A 12,664-nucleotide genomic window follows, 5' to 3' on the forward strand; every position below is an offset into this window, starting at 1 on the left:
CACTTCAAGCCCTTTAACTCAATTAACTACAATTTTGAATGGCTTCTTGAGCTATTCTAAAAAATACTGTGCAAAACAATTAGCTACTTCTTTGGTAAGGTGGGAGCTTTTCTCAGATTTAATGACATTTAGGGAGCATTTAGGTTTTTTATATTATTTTATTTTTTGATGGCAAGAAAATCAACAAACTCCACATTGAAGCACACTCTTAGAGTTTGAACCCAGGACCCTCTTGTTGAGGGGCAGCAGTGTTTTCCACTGAGCTACCGCAACATTCTGCTGTGTTTACACAGTGTACATGAATGATCTTGTTGCATGAGGTAGGTATATAGATGAGGAAATATTTCTGAAACTGTTGAGTCTAGACAGAGATTAATGTGGATGTAGCCTTAGTTTACCCCTTTATCACAAAAAAATAACACCTGTCTTTTTCTCCTCGGCATGCTGACGTGTGCTAATTATCTTATTATACTCGATGTTGACACTGAAATAAGAGTTTAGAGGTCACCAAAGTTGTTACACTTGAGGGGTATGTATATATCTTTGAAATTTTAAAGGTTGCATTTAAACAAGTCATGTCAGGTCTTGTTTTTCCAGTCTCCTTGCAGTTGAATTTATAGAGAAAAAATAGTCGTGGTGTATGTAATGCCCATATTTCGCCCACATTGTCCCGTTCCAAAGAAAACTAGAACAATTTTACACAGAAGTCACCAGGTGTCCTCTCTCAGTCTTTACTTTTTCCTGTCAGTCTCTCAACTGCACATTGTCGCCCTCTCTCCCCCATTTCCTTTCAGGCAATCTCTCAGCAGGACCTGGTTTACATGGCCATCCAGATTGCATGTGGAATGAGCTACTTGGCTCGCAGAGAGGTCATACACAAAGACCTCGCCGCTAGGAACTGCGTGTAAGTTTTCAGTGACCTGACTCTAGCTGTCGTCACGCTGTCCTCAGTAGCTTTCAGGTGATTTGGTTTGGAATTTAATTTGTCAAAAATAAAGGCCGTGCTTTCCCTCCACCGACAGCATTGACGACAACATGCAGGTGAAGATTACAGACAATGCCCTCGCCCGAGATCTCTTTCCCATGGATTACCACTGTCTGGGGGATAATGAGAACCGGCCTGTCCGCTGGATGGCCCTGGAAAGCCTGCTCAACAATGACTTTTCCAGTGCAAGTGATGTGGTAAGAACTACCAGATATGCAGTTTACTTCCATAGACTGTATATAAATGATGGACACAGCCACTGTGTTGTCAACCATTTAGGATTATTTTGTTGCGCCCTCTTGGGCTTCATTTTTGCTTTGTTTGCTTGCTGTTGCTTAACAAGGCAACGCTGTAACTGTGATTCGTTGTCAACAAAACAATAGCAGAAGCGACCTTTCCTGTCTCACTGAGGTTTCTAAATGCAAGAATGTTTCCAGTAGACATGATGCGGTTAAGGCGATCCGGGAAATGGCACCGATTGTGTGCAAGCCATTCTTAGACACTTGGTCAAGGTGTCAAAGGGAAAGGCGTGTCTGTGGCTCTTCTCGCTTTCCTGTTCCAGGATAGAAGACCGGGTGCGACGGAGGCAGTCGGGAAGTCTGCCTAACAGATCCTCAGAGACACGAGCCAGACGTGTCCCCACCCCCTCCACATTCCTGTTATGGTCACACCGCTCCATGGCAATCATGGCACTTAGATTTAACAGAGGCCTGGCATTAACAGCCTCCCAGTGCAAGTCCATACAAGTACCTGGAGCTGTATAGCATCTTGAGTGTGTTGCTGTTAAGCACACAAATGTATTGTGCCCTTACATCAGCAGGTACACAAATCAGATAGCAAGCGACACAGGATGGGAGCGTTCCTATTGGCATGTTTAAGCTTTACTGGGAATGTTGGCAGTGGCTTATTCACTGATGTGGGAACAGGGTGGTTTACCGTAGAACACGTTTTTGTTTTATTGTCCCAACCCCCCCTCTGAAGAGCCCACCTTGCTCTTAGTTCCTAAACAGTCCTTGCACTTCCTTTTAAAGGTCCTGTGTCACCCCATTAAGGCTCGGGGCATACTAACACAGCAGAAACTCAATGCTTTCTGGGCTATTCTGTCTGTCAATGTCAGTTTTATTTTAGATATTATGGCTTCCAGAGTTTAAACAAACAACTTCAAGGTCAAAACCTACTGGAAGCATCTTAAATATGATTCGAGTAATTCATCTTTTCTCTGTTCAGAGGTCAGAGTGAACACTCGCAGGCAGTTTGAACCCTGATAATAACTGCTTACACTTTCACTCTCAACAAAAACTGGCAGCAGTGATTTATATTCCAAATACATTTCTTGACATAATTTCCTCACATTGTTCATTTGGAACGTCGTGTATTTGAATACAAGTACAACAAGTGGGAACGCTACTTTTCCACCCTCTGGTTATGTTCGCCCTGTTTGATGAAAACACATTAAAAGCTTGTATTTTTTTGTAAAGTGCTGTGAATGAATGCTAAGCACTGGTCTCAGGGTTATTCAGAGAATTTGTGTGTTCACAGTGGGCTTTTGGAGTGACGCTGTGGGAGCTGATGACTCTGGGGCAGACCCCCTACGTCGACATTGACCCTTTCGAGATGTCGGCTTACCTAAAAGACGGGTACAGAATAGCACAACCAATCAACTGTCCAGATGAGCTGTAAGTTGCCCCCCACCACCACCACACATACTCTGTATTTTCACTTGTTTATTTGACTTTGGTAAGAGTTGGAGCTAGTTTTTTGAGTCGTCCTTCCTTTTCTTGTCCTATTTGTCGACAGTTTACAGACGTTAATGATATACAGAACCACAGCAACACTAAGTCCACTGGTATCCGCTGGGTAAGGTATAGATCAGTGTGGCCAGGTTTGGCTTCTGTAGGATTATTACTCTAATCCCACAATTTTCTGATCTGCAATGACAACAAGTCAAGGATGATGTTTTTTATGATTGTAAGTAGCAGTTCATCAGTATGGCCTTCTCATTACAAGATGATTTAGCCTTTTTTTCCCACCTCGAAAGTGTAACAAGAAGCAACTCAATTAAGTTTCATGTAGAGCTGGGCGATATAAGATTTTTTCATATCACGATATGTTTTTTTTTTTCATTTCAGGCGATAACGATATCTATTACGATATAAGCCAAATAACTATATTTGTAAGATTTAAATGTGCCGTTGCTCACAAGTAAAATGTGAAATAATCAGCAGCTTATTTTGATTTAAATATTTATTTCCCATAATAAGTTCAACAGGGTAGATGTACTTAAGGAACATGAGACTTTTTCAGATAAATAAAGGCAAATATTGCAAACTACACAAAAGGCAGCCGCTAAAGCGTTTAAGTTTCAAAATAGAACAAACGAAACAGACTAAATTGTCAATTCCACTTAGAAACAAAGTATTAATTCTAAAAATAAATCTTAGTTTGTGTTACAGAAGAACAGACAAAATTGACTAACTTTTGTCAATATCAAATAAACTGAGAACTAAAAGGAAATTCTCGATCTCTCCTTGTTGTATAGCTGAGCTTTTCAAACAGTTTTAACAGTTACTTTAGTCTGACAAAAGCCGAATGACGAATTAGCGCTTCCAGTCAGAGACTGAGGCTACGTCCACACGTACACGGGTATTTTTGAAAACGGAGATTTTCCGTTTTCGTTTTAAAAAATAATCCCGTCCACACATAAAGGCAGAAATGAAGGAAAACACTGCTATGAACATGCCAAAGCAGCAGGTGGCGCTAGATTCCTAACCGTGCAGAAATGTTGGCCAATCAGAAGTCTAGAAGCCTCGGTGGGAAAAAGTAAACAAAGCTGGGGCATAGAAGCAGAACCGAGTCGTATGTGTGGAGGGACAGTAACTGTGTGTATATGTAAGCATTTAAACACTGCAGAGAATAGAATTAACAGTAACAGTATTGTAGAAATCCATTTCACCGAAACAATAACGTGGCGCACAGTGTGACGTCAAAAAATGCGCACACCTTTGACGCTGCGTTTTCTCCGTTTTTCTAGTCCACACGTAAATGCAAAAACGGAGTTTTCAAAAATCTTCGTTTTCAGTGACCAAAAACGCCGTTTACGTGTGGACGAAAGGTGCAAACGCATAGAAAAATCTGCGTTTTCAAAAATACCCGGGTATGTGTGGACGTAGCGCATGCACCAGTTTATTGTATTTCCAGACTTGCTTTCGGCACAATTTACAGTGCACGCTACTCTGTTTTTGTCAGACTTGAAATAGCCGAAATACCTTCACACTACGGAACTTCTATGGCTCTTCCGTTCGACAATCTCTCCGGCATTGGAACCATCATCTGTTTTCTCTTCGGTCACGCTCGGTTGATTTTTCTAGTCGGCACACTCATTTCCTCCATTACGCGCTGGCTCCATTACCCGCTGGCTGCTTCCCAAACAAATACACATGTGCGGCTTGGCACTTGTGCTGTACGTAACAAGTCACGTGACGTGACGCTGCGGCTGTGATTGGTTCAGCTCTGCGCTACGTAATTTGGATTGGCTGTTTTTTTGTTTTGTTTTTAAGAGGACAAGAGCGGCGAGGTCTATCGCGATAGTTTAATTTTTCTATCGAGAAAAAGTTATATCGCGATACATATCGTTATCGTTCTATCGCCCAGCTCTAGTTTCATGTATATAGTGCCACTTGATCGCCTCAAGAACTCCATATTACTGTAGGCTGAGAGCAGTGCAACCTAGAAGTAATAAATGTATGCGCTAGCTTTTCAGCACAAATCTGAGACCGGATGACTCAGTGAATGTTGTCATCTTAACACTAAAAGGTCAAAAGGTCAGTTTGCCTACTTTAAAGCAGTAGTTGTTTACAGTTAAAGTGTTTCATAATTTTTAAGAGAAAGAAAAAACCCCACAATGTTTTTCCACAACAGACTGGTAACGGTGCAACAATATTCTGGAAAGCGTGGCAAATCATCACTGTCCACAGACAGTGGAAAAGAGTGTTTCTCTTTTTCATTTTAAAGGGAAGCGTCACTGCAGATCAGTGCAAAGTTCAGTAAAGGTCATCACCTTTGATGCGAATACTCGAAACGCAGACCAAGTCCTTTTGCACTGTTTCCAAACACTTTCCTCTGCAATGTGTGCCTTTCTGTTGTTTTGTATATATTCCTCTAGTTTGTATATATTCCCCTTGGCTGTATATCTGTTCTGTTTGCTGTTTATTCCTGACCCTAACCCTTCTGCACAGTACATTGACAATAAAGCGCCATTCTGTTTATTTTATTTGAGCACCAAATAAGTGAATATCTTCCACTGGAAGACTGTTTTCATACTGGCTTTTCCTTTAATTTGTCACATCTGTAAGTCTGCAGTGAAGAGTGCATTTTCAGCTGCAGTGAAGCTTGTTATTGGAGACTGTCGGCACAATAAATGAGCTGCTAGTTGACATATTGTTTGAGGACCTGAGTCGAATCAAACTGTTCAGCTGCTACTAGCTTTGATTGATGCAAAGTTTAATTCCATCAGGCTGTCAAGAAGAAGAGGCAATGTTGTCCCACTGGTTTAATTTTTTGGCATCACTGCAGTAGTATTTACCATCTGATCCCCCAAAATAGGTTTGTGGTGAGGAAGCTCAAAGCAGCCCTGGCAGTGCATGGATATTTAGTGTTTGGTGAAAATTAACACTTGCTGGAAGCTGACTTGGGAGAAGCAGAAATGTGTTTGTGCCATGCCTGACAAATTCTCGTGGTATTTCTGTCTTCGGGGTGTACTTAAACCTGCAAAAGTTATACTTTCCATTCCCAACAATCTCTGAAAACAGAAAAGAGAGAAGAAGGTCATCCTCCACATTCATCAAAAAGAGTCCACACAAGATCAGTATTAAAGCATGTCAAAATCTGGGGTATTTTGATGAAAGAAAACAAAAAGACTGGCTGGATTTGACAGATTTTACACCTTTTATCCCTTTGCCAACCAGTTGACATTGCAACTTACATGCATGTTTCCATTAAGTCCAGTAATCTACATTGGTTCCTGTCCGTGCTGAAGTACTAAGAATAGAGGATATTGTTTGCGGCACAGACTGAAAGCCCATGAGGCAGATTTTTGATAAACACACATTTATCTTGACTTTGTTGAGCTTTGTTGTTCCAGCTCTGCTGTATGTCTGCTGCATTACTGTTTAAGTTCATTGAGAGAAACGAAAAACGGACTCAAATTCGTCATGCGTGCACATGCTTGGCAAAGAAAGACAATGCTAAAAAATCACATGGAGCCGAGCAGTTATCAGACAGTGCTTTAGATATCGAAAGAAGATGCAGATTCTAAAACATGGAGAGCTTTAGCATCAGAGATTACTTCACTACATCAGGATCTGACTAAATGTGAAATACAGTAACGCTCTTCCCTTTGGTTCCTGTGTTATGGCATTTAATTATTCACCGGTGACTGTGTGGACTTGATCATTTGTCTTAAATGTTGCCATAACCAGTGTGTTTATAAGTGTCTTCTTAAGTTTGGCTTTTAACCACCAAGTTCCAATTAATTGATGAGTGCAGATGAAACTCCCTCCAGGTGCTCCTTGGATATTACTTTTACACTAATTCCTCGGAGCGCCGCCATCCCAGCGCGGAGGCATTTAAAGAAAACAAACTCGTGTCAAATCCCCACAGAAATGTGCAATTCTCGATGATTAAAGGAAACTCAGGATCTGATTACCTGAAATCTTTTAAGTCATCAAAAAACTGTTTCCTTGCAAATACAATAGATGTTGAGGCGATGGCTTCCTTTACCACAATACTACAGCTTATGTAATCGAGGCCGTGCGCTGATAGAGGTAATTATATCTCACGCATTTCTACCAGCACTGCACAGGCAGCTCCTGGTTCAAGACAATACAGCAGTTGCAGTATAATACTAGACGAACGCTGCCTTTAAATCCAGTTTTTCTCTTATAAAAATAACAATTTATTCACTTTCATTTTATTTACACTTACGGAGCTTCAAGAGCACCCCCATGATGTCACAGCATGTATTCATTTGTGTTCCTGGACATGAATTTCTCCTTCTTTTTTTTCCATAGCTGTTGATTCAAAGATTTTCCACTTTTTTAAAAGTTGGAAAGGTCAGCGAATGGACGCATTACACTTTCCCAGGATATCTGCTTGTTTAGGTTTAGGCAGTGCCAGTCTAAGCTGGGAGGCCCAATTTTCAAATGATCTGTGAGGTGTTTTCAGACATGACTCCTCTGTGAACTTTGACCCGATCCTTCTCTGTGTTGCAGGTTTGCAGTGATGGCTTGTTGCTGGGCCTTGGACCCCGAGGAGAGGCCCAAGTTTCAGCAGCTGGTCCAGTGTCTCACAGAGTTTCACGCAGCGTTGGGTGCTTACGTGTGAAAGCAGTGGGTGGCACTTCTTCTTCTACTAATCCATTAAAGCAACGACACTAAAGGCTGGCGGACACTTTTCACGAGGAATGCACATTTGAAATCGTGCCTTATCACATGAAAGATGAGCAGACTTGTGCCCGATGCTTTTGTTTTGTACAGTTCTTTTGGAGTTTTTATATAGTTAAATTACCTTTTTACAGCATAGCAAAGTAAAACGACTCTGTGTTCAATATTGTTCCATTTGCTTTGAAAGCATCTAGAAAAGGCGACGATCTCCACACGCAAAGAGGACCCGAAGAACGAAAAGATGAGGACTTTTTGTGCCATTGAGCGACTTTTTAAAAGAACAATTTAAGCTTCTGCAGTATTTTCTACAGATTCTGTAATGTTGTGCAAATTTTAGATTTGTTTTGGGTGTAAATAACTCCACAGCAGAATGAGTTAGGTACCAAAGTGGACCAGAGAGCTTCAGTAACCATAATCTTCTCGGACACGCTGCTCCGCTCAGGCTCGGTACGAGAGGCAGATCTGTTGAAATGATTTCTCTGCAAATGGTACAGCGTTTCCTCTGCCGTGGATGAGTTTCCTTTACTGGAGCGCACTCAACAGAGACGTCACACCAATTTTTTTCCTATGCCAGCAGCGTGTATAAAGACATGTGGACACCACAGCTGGAACATCAGCTCTGCAGAGCTATCTGTATAAACCTGATTTTTACACGTGGACACTTATTCTTTCAATGTCACTGCTGTCTTCCTCTTGTACTTTTTATTTCCGCTGTCAGAGCCACAGAGTGTGTGTGTGTGTATGTGTGTGTGTAAAAGGTGGATGTGATGTGACCAGTTGGTTAGTGAAGCATCGAGTGGAGCGTTCTCGCCAACACCATCAGATCGAAGCGTCTGAGAACCAACGTTCCAAGATGGATTGATGTCAGAGGGACATAAATCATGGCGAACAGAATCTGTGGGATGCATCTGCTTCTTACTGAAGTACAGTAGACTATATATATATAAAAGATTGGTGTAGGCGCTGTGACATCACCCATGGTCTTGCTGTCTTGAAACCAGATGTGACGTGTTCGGGGGGGTGGATTAGACTGAGACATTTGGTATCAGCTCACTGACAGTGTAGTCATGGTCTGAATCGACACCGAAGCTGTGACGTCACTTTTGTTGTACGATGTTTGGCAAGGAGACAACGGCCGATATAACAGTGCGGCCGTTATACAGAGGCTTTTGTGGTTTTGTGCACATTCTGGTGGCAGAAAAATATCAGAAACAAGTGAAAGAAAACAAGATCATCAGAACAAGTTCTAAAAAAAAATAACAGACATCTGAGCAGAAATGTGAAAATGAGGCTGTGAATTTTATCCATCGCAGAAGAGAACCTCTCATGTTACAAGCCACGAAGCGAACAGACCGGACTGAAGAAAGCATTCGGCTTTAGTGAGCGACTCATCAGGCAGCTTTCCAGAGCTTAAAAATCTTTAATAAAGAAAAGTTCAACACAACAGTAACGGGTCATTTTGTGGCCTGAACACAAACTGAGCTCAGCTTTTGAACCACGTGATATCTCTGTGGTTACAGTGTGATGATGGAGCAAGTCTTTGTTACCTTATTGTTCATTTATTTAAGGCGGAGTCTGGAAGGTCTTCTATAAATCACCGCTCATGTTTTCTACAGCACCAAGTCAGCCGTGTCACCTTAAACCACAACCGATCAAATATTTGCATTAAATGTTCCACACATGGCTGCAAACGCATTTGGATGCCTTTAGTTTTGGCACAAGGTTTACGAAAATGTCTCACAAGTGTCACTCGCTGCCAGCGGTTCTTCTCCACCCACAGAACAAGTCATTTACTACGTCCATCTTCTGTGTACAGTGTGTTTTTGAGCTGCATTGTTCGGTGTGAGATCGCAGCTCTTCACACGACTGCTCGACTCATTTTGATTTAATCACTGTGAACACACACGCCAGCTTGGTCTCATCGTATCCTTCCACTATCTTTATGATGTGTTTTTTTTTTTTATGGTCACTGCATGTTGAGATAAGGTTGTAAACTGCTTCCCAATTTCATATCCACAAATTAAATGGAATCTTTTGAATATATTACCCCGTTCTTGTCTCTTTTTTTTTCTCTCTTCATCCAAAGCTTGTTTTCTGTAGTTCCCCAAAAGTCACAGCCACAGTGGGGGGGAAACCTAACTGTATCTAAAGACACCAACTACAGCGAATCATCTCCTAGTGTCTGCATTACTCACTGTGCATTCTTTCTTTTCTATGCTTCATTGTTTTATGTCAGACAATTCTGCACCGGACATCTTTTATCCCTTTGCCAGCCAGTTGATGTTGCAACTTACATCCATGTTTCCAGTAAGCCCAGTAATCTACATTGGTTCCTGTCCATGCTGAAGCACTAAGAATAGAGGATATTGTTTGCTACACACTCTGTGAAAGCCCATGAGGCAGATTTGACTTTGAGCTTTGTGTTTCCAGCTCTGCTGTATGTCTGCTGCATTACTGTTTAAGTTCATTGAGAGAAACAAAAAACGGACTCGAATTCGTCGTGCGTGCACATGCTTGGCAAAGAAAGACGATGCTGGGAAAAAAAACATATTTTGGACAACGCTTTAGATATGGAAAGAAGATCCAGATTCTAAAACATGGAGAGCTTTAGCACCAGAGATGACTTCTGTGCTTCATTGTTTTACGTCATTTGGTTTTGTTTCGGCTTTAGGCTAAAGTCACATGAACGCCACACTTCTTTAGGATGTCGTAATGGAAAGTTATGTCAAATCTAATTTGTTTTGAGTCCCTAAATCCCCTTGCTTACAAGTCCCTCCAAACCTAAATGCTATCAATTATATCTGTGGCCCACAGGCTGGAAAAATAATTGATAGCAGGTAAGAAAAGTGCAGTACTGAGGGAAACAGATTGCTGAAGTTTGTTTAAATTAGTTCGAAGCTGCCAAAAGGCCTAAAATAGATACAGACACACACCAGACCTGCAACAATATAAAGAAGAGAGGTGACGATCAGTGAGCAGAGCTTCGCAGATGGATGTTTGCTTTGAGAATGTTGATGGAGAAGGTCTGATGCAGAGGGTGGTTGTGGGGAGATGGAGGCAGAGGATCGCGAAGATGTTTACACACAGACTGATGAGGGATAGTTCTTCATTTAGAACCAGACTGTGTCTTTTTGTGGAGCTTTTTGTCTAGAGATGAGTTTTCAACCACTGCAAACCTGCACCTGTGCACTCTCTAGAGCAGGGGTGTCGGACTCCAGGCCTCTAGGGCCGGTGTCCTGCAGGTTTTAGATCTCACCCTGGGTCAACACGCCTAAATCAAATGATTAGTTCATTAACAGGCTTCTGGAGAACCCCAAGGCATGTTGAGGAGGTAATTTAGCGATTTAAATCAGCTGCGTTGGATCAAGGACACATCTAAAACCTGCAGGACATCGGCCCTCGAGGCCTAGAGTCCGACACCTGTGCTCTAAAGCAGCAGTCTCAAACTCGTGGCCCACCTCACCCCTACTTGCATATGCATGTATCTTGACGTGAAGAAATATAGTGCAATTTTTTTGGACCTTGAAGTTGCTCTATTTTGTTGAGCAGGATTACTTTGAGTGCAATGTAAAAATAAGTTCTTTAAAAAGCAAAAGAATAAATGCAGAATGAAACGCACAGACGGTCGCTGCAGTGGACGCTTTTCATTTTGTTAACCGTCAGTTTCACTTCAGCTTTTTCTAGAACTTTCTTCACTGAAGCTGGTTGATGGATCAAGAGTAGCCCACAGACCACGGACCTGTTGTAATACACTTTTTGACCACTGCCTCCATCTGACAACAGACGCTTTCTGCAGGTCGACTGGCTGCCAACACAGTACCACCGCTTAAACCACAATTTCCCCTTAAGACACAGGTGACGACGATCGGGAAGTCAAAACCACAAGATGTGAGGACAGGCTAAACACAGAGACAAAACTGCTCACACCAAGCACAATAAGAGAGACTGAGTGACACAGAAGGGACTAATCCGGCCTGCAGAAGTGTAGCTGCTGTCAGCACTTGTCAATGCGGGCTGCGTTGACGGTGACGTGTAGTTACATTTCTTGGGATTGGGAGGATTGGGAGGCACAGCTAGGGAAACGGTGCAGAAACTAAAATAACAAAATGAAAACAAGAACTAAAATCTCAACGATTTCACTAAAACTCAGAGACAAGTTCTCCAGAATGGAGACATCACCACCGCGGCCTTATTTGTTTTGAGTAAATCAGCTGGATGGTCAGGCATGTGGCGTCACATTGTGGTATTTCAGTGAAGCTTGAACCTGACATATTTTCAGAATGTGCTCAGTCATCGGTGGCTTTCAGATTGTGTCACGGTGAAGCCACTCTTTCAGTTTTTCTACTTTCCTCACCAGCTGCAGGCACAGCAGAGCGCACTGTAACGCGGCCACAGGACGCATTGAGCAAACACTCCTGCATCCTCAGCAGCAGACTCTTGTGTCACAGTACGGCAGAGTTTAGAGAGTTTCTGGCTTTCGAAGTTCCTGTCTGCGGGGGTTTCTGGGTTTAATTCACTGAGAACCGCCAGGCAGCTCTGTAATCCTGTTTCTGGGAACTGGGCCCAGTTTGAGCTTCCAGTTTGACTCATCTTCATTGCTGTCACTCCGTTTCCACTGACTTTACATACTTTGCACACATTTTCCACACATTTCCACACATTTCAGCTTCACTGAAAGCCACCAACAGTTTACTTGTACACCCACTCCAAGCGTCACAGTCTGAAACCAAAACCTGTTGTTTTTGTTTTTGTTGTTTTTTCCTCCGTGTGATTTTGTTTCTCTAAAACCGCCTTTGAGCATCAGCATCATGGGATATATCATGATTTCAATAACCTGCAGCAGTTTAAGGCATTGATAACATGGATGTTTGATCTGTTTTCTGATAACTCACTGGCGAACACTTTAACTGCATTCTGGGTAAGCCTTCTCCATGTGGGACACGTCAGTGAACAGGGTATAATATGTGACCTGCCTCCTTTTAGTCTCAGCTAAAAGAGGATTCGGATATCAACATGTAGACAAAAACTTGGGCCTTTCTTCACGGTGGGGTCCCACTAGTTATTTAAAGTTATTTGGTCCCTGAGAAAAATTGCCCACAAAAAAAATATAATTCCTGAGATCACTCGGCCACTTAAACAGCTCCCCCACTGATAAGGTGTTGATTCGTGGAGGAGTTGCATTAAATTCCTTTACATGTGGAGCAGTGAGGTCGAAAATAAGTCATTTCTGTGGTTAACT

At 42.2% G+C, this 12,664-nt stretch overlaps 1 protein-coding gene across 2 annotated transcripts in view; it reads left to right on the forward strand.

Moving 5' to 3' along the window:
• Positions 1-9,468, forward strand: part of ryk (receptor like tyrosine kinase) — a 54,724-nt gene extending 45,256 nt beyond the window's left edge. For both annotated transcript variants that reach the window (XM_080877561.1, XM_080877562.1), the window contains exons 13-16: positions 795-904; positions 1,023-1,182; positions 2,525-2,661; positions 7,255-9,468. In XM_080877561.1, the coding sequence (XP_080733687.1) occupies positions 795-904; positions 1,023-1,182; positions 2,525-2,661; positions 7,255-7,366 (519 nt within the window). In that variant the 3' untranslated portion in view covers positions 7,367-9,468. The remainder of the gene's footprint in view (positions 1-794; positions 905-1,022; positions 1,183-2,524; positions 2,662-7,254) is intronic.
• The last annotated feature ends 3,196 nt before the right edge of the window (positions 9,469-12,664 follow it).

This window comes from Rhamphochromis sp. 'chilingali', assembly GCF_963969265.1.
Source record: "Rhamphochromis sp. 'chilingali' genome assembly, chromosome: 3".
In the NCBI taxonomy this organism is placed as follows: Eukaryota; Metazoa; Chordata; class Actinopteri; order Cichliformes; family Cichlidae; genus Rhamphochromis; species Rhamphochromis sp. 'chilingali'.